Source organism: Microtus ochrogaster, linkage group LG5 (assembly GCF_000317375.1).
Source record: "Microtus ochrogaster isolate Prairie Vole_2 linkage group LG5, MicOch1.0, whole genome shotgun sequence".
Taxonomy (NCBI): domain Eukaryota; kingdom Metazoa; phylum Chordata; class Mammalia; order Rodentia; family Cricetidae; genus Microtus; species Microtus ochrogaster.
In genome coordinates, this window is record NC_022031.1 from 66,195,087 (window position 1) to 66,201,745 (window position 6,659).

General features: G+C 37.5%; 1 protein-coding gene across 3 annotated transcripts in view; it reads right to left on the minus strand.

Annotated features, from left to right (window-relative positions):
• Cpne3 (copine 3) overlaps positions 1 to 6,659 on the minus strand; it is a 48,476-nt gene that overhangs the window by 26,224 nt on the left and 15,593 nt on the right. For 2 of the 3 annotated variants that reach the window (XM_005362343.3, XM_026786702.1), the window contains 2 exons: positions 5,515 to 5,586; positions 93 to 176 (listed from right to left, as the gene is read on the minus strand). In XM_005362343.3, the coding sequence (XP_005362400.1) occupies positions 93 to 176; positions 5,515 to 5,586 (156 nt within the window). Of the gene's footprint in view, positions 1 to 92; positions 177 to 4,311; positions 4,661 to 5,514; positions 5,587 to 6,659 lie in introns of those variants that run through there. The other variant, XM_026786701.1, reaches the window with a different exon arrangement.

Here is a 6,659-nt window from a genome sequence, read left to right on the forward strand (position 1 = left end):
AGAGAGAGAGAGAGAGAGAGAGAGAGAGAGAAAAGGGTTAAAAAATAATATCAAAGAAAACAACTATTCTACTTTTAGATTCAAGTACTTACCTCTGTTCGGTGAACCATCAGCCAATGGCCATCTGATGTCTGTTTGTGAAACTCCAAGTACGGATCTGACTTTCCAAACAGATCCTATATTTAAACAAACAGTTTTCACTCTCTTATTAAACCCTGTGTACCTTATACATGATTATATATATATATATGTAAAATTTCACAGGTCCAACTCCATAATGCAGATATACTGGTTGCAAATATCAATCCGAACATCTCTAATGCTAACTTAAAAATGTGTAGAAATATACTAGGGATGAATATTAAGGCATTTGTGATGAATAATCCTGCATATCAAAAACATGGTACTTTAAAATATGTTGATAAAATGTTTTTGCTTAATGCCAGCACTTTAAGTTTCTATTCACATAGTATTAAACACAAAAATATACCCCAAACATTAATATCAACTCTACGACAGACAGGGCAGTTAGCCATGGGAATGGAGACTAGAAAGTCTTAATACCCTTTCCAGGGTCGCATATTTTATTAAGTGATAGATTTGGGCTTTAACTTTGTATCTCTTCCTTCCATATCTGACTCTCTTTCATCAATTCTAACCAGATCTTTTTCTTCACACAAAGGAGCAGAGGTAGATACTGCTATAGAGAATATAGCAGAAATCAAAAGCACAAACTGTTTCTTTGCTACCTCTATACCTCACCACAGTATTCCTATACAAGGCTTCATCACATGCAAATAAAATAGTGGCATGATGTGTAATCTACTCCATACGGTCAAATCCAGCCATATGCTGATCTTACTTCTGCGTATCTTTATTTTGAAACATACATATTGCTATGTATGTATGTATTGAAACATACATATTATTTAGTGTTTTTAAAAGTAGATGGCACTTCTTAATACCTCAAGTAATACATGTAGATTTATCACTGTACTGAAGGTTTATTTAGCCTTGAACTGGCCTTAGTATTTAATTAAGACCTAAGTTAGGGTTGGAAAGATTCCTCAATTGTTAAGAGCACCTGCAGCTCTGGTTCAGTTTCCAGCACCCACATCAGGCAGCTCTAATGCCTGGTAACTTCATTTCCAGGGATCCAACTCCCTATTCTTTATCTGTGGGTACCAGGAATAAACAAGGTGCACACACACATATGTAGGCACTCAAGATGTACACATAAATGTAAACAAAATAAAATCTTTGACTTTAAAGACTTATGATAGAACTATTTCTCTTTTGAGCAAGTTTAATGTCAAACAAGTAACATATTTGGTACAGTGAAAAATAATACAACTAGTTTTTTAACCTTATCTCTAAGAACCTTAAGTCAATGAAATAAATTTTTTGTGCTCTTATTTTCTACAATTGATAAGAGTCTTAACATATAAGTTAACTTTAAAAAGAACACATTACATGCTTTGTGACTTATATGAAAATAATCCCATGGGAAAGGCAAAGCATGCATTCTTAATAGATAGCATTTTGAAGGTCAAAAAGCAGTCCTTGTTTAAAGTTCATTAACTTGTCCATATTAATACTAATGCAAAAGGTAAAGATTCTTGACTGACACCTAGGATATGGTAAAGTAAAAAGACGGGATGAAAGAAGCATGTGTCAAACACAGTCCAAGAATGCAGACCTGCGAGGGAAGTCTGAGTGCCTGTGAGAAAGCTCCAGGAAAACAAAACAAGAGGCTTGTGACCTCAGTTTCTTCAAAAACACAGAATTGTTCTTGGAATGTGTTTTTGTGCTCCTCCCAGGTAGCAGATAGAAGTGAGCTGACGTCAGGTGGTGTTATTCATACGAGTTTATGGAAATACATGTTTTTGCTACGTGTGGCTTGTCCTTATGATTGAAAGCCTTATATACATGATTTTTCTTAAGTCTCAGAGTATAAACTGCCTGATGCTCTGAATAATGATGGTTATTGAATTTTTTCTGCCTCATTTTTAAGTCCTACTCTCTCAGGTTCACACCGCCAACTGGAGCAGTAAATAGTATGTACCTCCTGAACTAGATTACTTAAGGGCTGGGAGTGGAAAACATAAATATAAACCCAAACACAATTATGCAAATATATAGAGAATATGGACAAACTTACAAGTACACGTATGTGTAAACTCCTATGTGTATAGGTATGTTCACATATGTATAAGTTTGTGCATATCTATGTGTGTGCACATACACATATGTAAAATCTTAGTGCTTATGAAGTTAAAGTCACAAAATATAAACGTTTGAAAATATTGTTAATAGGAAAACTAAGAACAGAGCAAAACAGAAAGAAAGAGAAACTAAATCTCTTGGATATACTTTGTTTTACAGATTTAGTTTGAAATCACAGGATTTGTTTCTTTAGAGACAGGTGTTACCTGCTTCCTGAGTGTCAAGTCTACAAGTATTGCACCACACTTGATTAAATTACAGTGTAACAATTCTCTCTCTCTGTGTATGTGCTGATGAAGACTATACCAGAGCCATAACAGACTAGGCAAACATTCCACCACTGAACCATACCCCAATTTTTGCTTGATTTTAAACCAAAGTTTTTTTTAAGCAATCCCTAATAACAAGTGCAAAATGAAATTGTATGTCACTGTGATAGAGATTAATTATTTCATTAAAATGTAAGAATTTAACTCCACCCGTGTGGAATACATATCCCTCAGCTCACACTGTAGTTCAAGAACTGTTACTTATACCATTGATACTTTTTTCTGAAATAAGTAGTAAGTAAAAGCAATATGTGATTGTGTTAATATCATTAAGAATTATGATTTTTAGCATAAGAGAAAAGAGGTAGAATAACAAGAAGTAAATCCCTGTGAGTGTGTATATGAATTGTAAATATTTGTGTAAATTATGATTTAGTTCTTTTTATTTTTGAGATCAGGTCTAACTACGTAGTCAAACTGGTCTCAAACTCAGGAACCTCCTGGCTCAGCTATCTGAGTGCTGGTATTACAGGCATGCACCACTATACCTGGCCATTTAGTTTTACTCAAAACAAAAAAAAAAAAAAAAAAAGTCAGGCATCAGGCATACTAGCACATGCTTTTAAACTCAGCACTTGGGAGGCAGAGTCAGGCAGATTTCTGTGCGTTTAAGGCCAGCCTGGTTTACATAGTGAGTTCCTGGATGACATAAAGAGATCCTGCATCAAAAGAAACAAACAAACAACCTTCTTTCCTATCAGGCATGGTTACTCACAGCTATAATCTCAGTACTTGGGAGACAGAAGCAGGAGGACTGTCATGAGTTTGAAGTAAATAAAGAAAAAAAAAAGAGCTAGAAAAATTTAAAAACCAGTGGGGGCAGGGAGCTGGAGACAAAACGGCTGAACAGTTAGGACAGCCATGAACCAGAGCTAGGATCCCAGCATACAAGTCAGGCCTCACAGATTGTAACTCTAGATCTGAGGAATCCAATGCCACATGTGCACAGGCAGATAAATTCACAAACACACACACATACACACACACAATTAACCTTAGGTACTTTCTCTGGATCTGTATACTAAAAGGGCCTAGAAACAAACCATGAGTGACAGTAACAGCAAATGGTAAGAGCCCCTCTTCCCCAGCGTGGTCCCAAATGCACAACCACTAAAAGGAGACCAGGTTCTAGGGCAAAAATTACATAAAATTAGCTTTGAATACCATGTCACCTGAATGGATAAGGGGACTATCTACAGATTCTTGTCTGTACCAAAGGGTCTCCAACATAAGGCTGAGAGTAGGATAATTTGAATATCAACCAAAATTCTCTTGTTGTAGTTAGCAATTATTAATGTTTAAATCTATGAGTTTGTAGTTACTTAAAGAATAAAATAAAACAACAAAATTAGCAGTCATATCTGGAGGATGCTAGGGAACCAACTTATTCAGGAAAAAAGATGTTTACAAAAGATATCAAATGTTTTGTCTTTCCTGTATAGAACATACTTCAATGATAAATAATCAACAGACAAATATCAGGGCTGGATAGATGGTTCAGCACTTAAGTGTACTTGTTACCCTTACAGAGGACCCATGTGACTCACAACCACTCATAACTCCAGTTCCTTCTAACCACCACAGGCTTCATGCACACACGGTGCACACACATACACATAGGCAAAAGACATATGTGCATAAAATAAAATAAACAAATCGCATAACACACCACTCAATTAAGAGAGAGAGAGAGAGAGAGAGAGAGAGAGAGAGAGAGAGAGAGAGAGAGAGAGAGGAGAGAGAGAGAGGTATTTACTTTGGGGAAATGTCTCTCTATAGAAACATTCTTACTAAGAGATGAAGCTCTGGTAGAGTAATACCACTGTTTCGGAGACCTGTAAGATAATATATGCAGAGCTATCATCAATAGGCGTTAAAATCACCAAAACTTTTAACTCAGTATTAAGCACCTGGTGGAGTGACACATCACAACTGATGAAAATTAGCAATTCAAGATATCATCAGACAAGCTCACTGAAATCAGGAAAGAGAGAATAAACCAAGAGAAACAATGCCACAAGGATTTATCTAGCCATATGTTGAATGTACAGACTTCTATAGGACAAAGAATGTGGGGTGGGGAAGGAAGAAGGGAGTGGGGGACAGAAAGCAAGAAAAGAAAGACATAACAAAGAACTTATAGATCAAAAATTATCTTAACAGGTATTTTAAATAATTACACTGTAAAGGGTCTTTATAAACATACCAAAATATTCCCGCTCAAAATGACACGGTGTCTGGGAGGAGGGACAAATGTTATGGATAGGATATAGAACATGATATTTGTTGCATGGTTTTTTGTTTTTGTTTTGTTTTTTAAGATAGGGTTTTTCTCTCTGTAGCTCTCTCTGGTTGTCCTGGAACTCGCTCTGTAGACCAGGTTGGCCTCAAACTCACATAGATCCGCCTGCCTCTGACTCCTGAGTGCTGGGATTAGAGGCAGGCCCACCCGGCTGTTGTATGTTAATTTTTAAAGCCCCTGGAAACTGGTCTTAAGACACTTGCACATTAAATTCTAAGATAAACAAGAATGGTAAAGAACACTGTATACCATGGCACATTCAGTATTGAAATGCAAAAGGATTAACTGATTTATAATTAATATTAATAAGCCACAGGTTTTTTTTGCTTCCCCCCCCCCCCGAGGTTATTAAAATACTTTCTGGAACGTACAGTAACATTAATGCTTGTATTCTTTTAATCTTTAAATGCATCTTCATGAAAAAGCTAAAGGGAAATAGGTGCTGTTTAAGCATACCTGGGGGGGGAGGGAGAAGGGCAGGAGAGAGGGAAGGAGAGGGAGAGAGAGAAGAAGGGACGGGAGAAAAAGAAAGAGGAGGGAGAAAGGAGAATGCTATGTTCAGATGAACAGTTCATGCTAACTGCATTGTTATCTCAAAAGGGAACCAGTGCTTGGGATAAAAACTTATAATGTCTTTGTGAAATATACAAAACCTACCTTATTATCCAGTTTTCTGGCTTCCATTTCAAACAATACCACTCTGTTATCCTTGATTTCTTCTGCTGAAATCTACAAGTACACAAGTCAGTGAGAGAGTATGAAGCACTCATGAATTAAGTACTTTCTTTTATGTTACTTTATTTTACTTACAGTACAGGTGACTGAATCTAGATCACAGCCCAAGTCAGGCAAGCATCTTACCATTGATAGAAGTCTCTTTTTAAATGCAGCTCCTCAGCCAGCTGTTTCAGGTGTGTGTAGCAGGGCTGAGGTATGCAGATAATTATTACAGTGTGTTTGTAAACATACTTCCACTGTGGATATGGTCAAGAATGTTCAAGAATAAAAGTAATCACGAGTCAGATGTTGGTGGTGCAGAGGCAGGTGGATCTCTGTGAGTTTGAGATCAGCCTGGTCTACAAGAGCTAGTTCCAGGACAGGCTCCATAGCTACAGAGAAACTATGTCTTGGAAAAAAAAAAAGGTAATAACCAGACCCCCCCCCCCCCAATGTGGTTCTCTAAAACTAAATATTCCATAGAATATAAAACCAGCGAAAATTCTGCACACGTTGAGAGGGAAGAATAAATCCTTTCTAGAGAACTGTAAACTGGAATATGAGCCCAGCGCTTTCCATTCAGTGTAACTGGAAGAGTCACTCTACCTTAAGTCAGATCCCAGGCTATCTCACCTATCTTGGTTTTTAGCCTCCACTATAGCAAGGTTCAAAAACAGAAAAAAGAAAGGGCTAAGGCTAAGAACGGCCGCTCTCGGTGGAATCCTTAGTAAAAGACAAGACTTATATGATCTGAAGTGAAACCAGTGTCTTAACTATTGATCTGGAGTTTGATCAAAGTCAACCCTCTCAACAGTCTAAATATTCGTGTGCTTCTGGAAATCTAAGAGAGAGACACAGCTGCTGAGATAAATGTACTTGACAACTGTAGTTACCAGGCTTCCATGTCACAGAACACACCACCATGCCTGGATAAGACTAAGTTCAATGGCCATGTTATAACATCCATTTAGAATAAAACCCGTCATGGGCCGGGCGGTGGTGGCGCACGCCTTTAATCCCAGCACTCGGGAGGCAGAGGCAGAGGCAGGCGGATCTCTGTGAGTTCGAGACCAGCCTGGTCTACA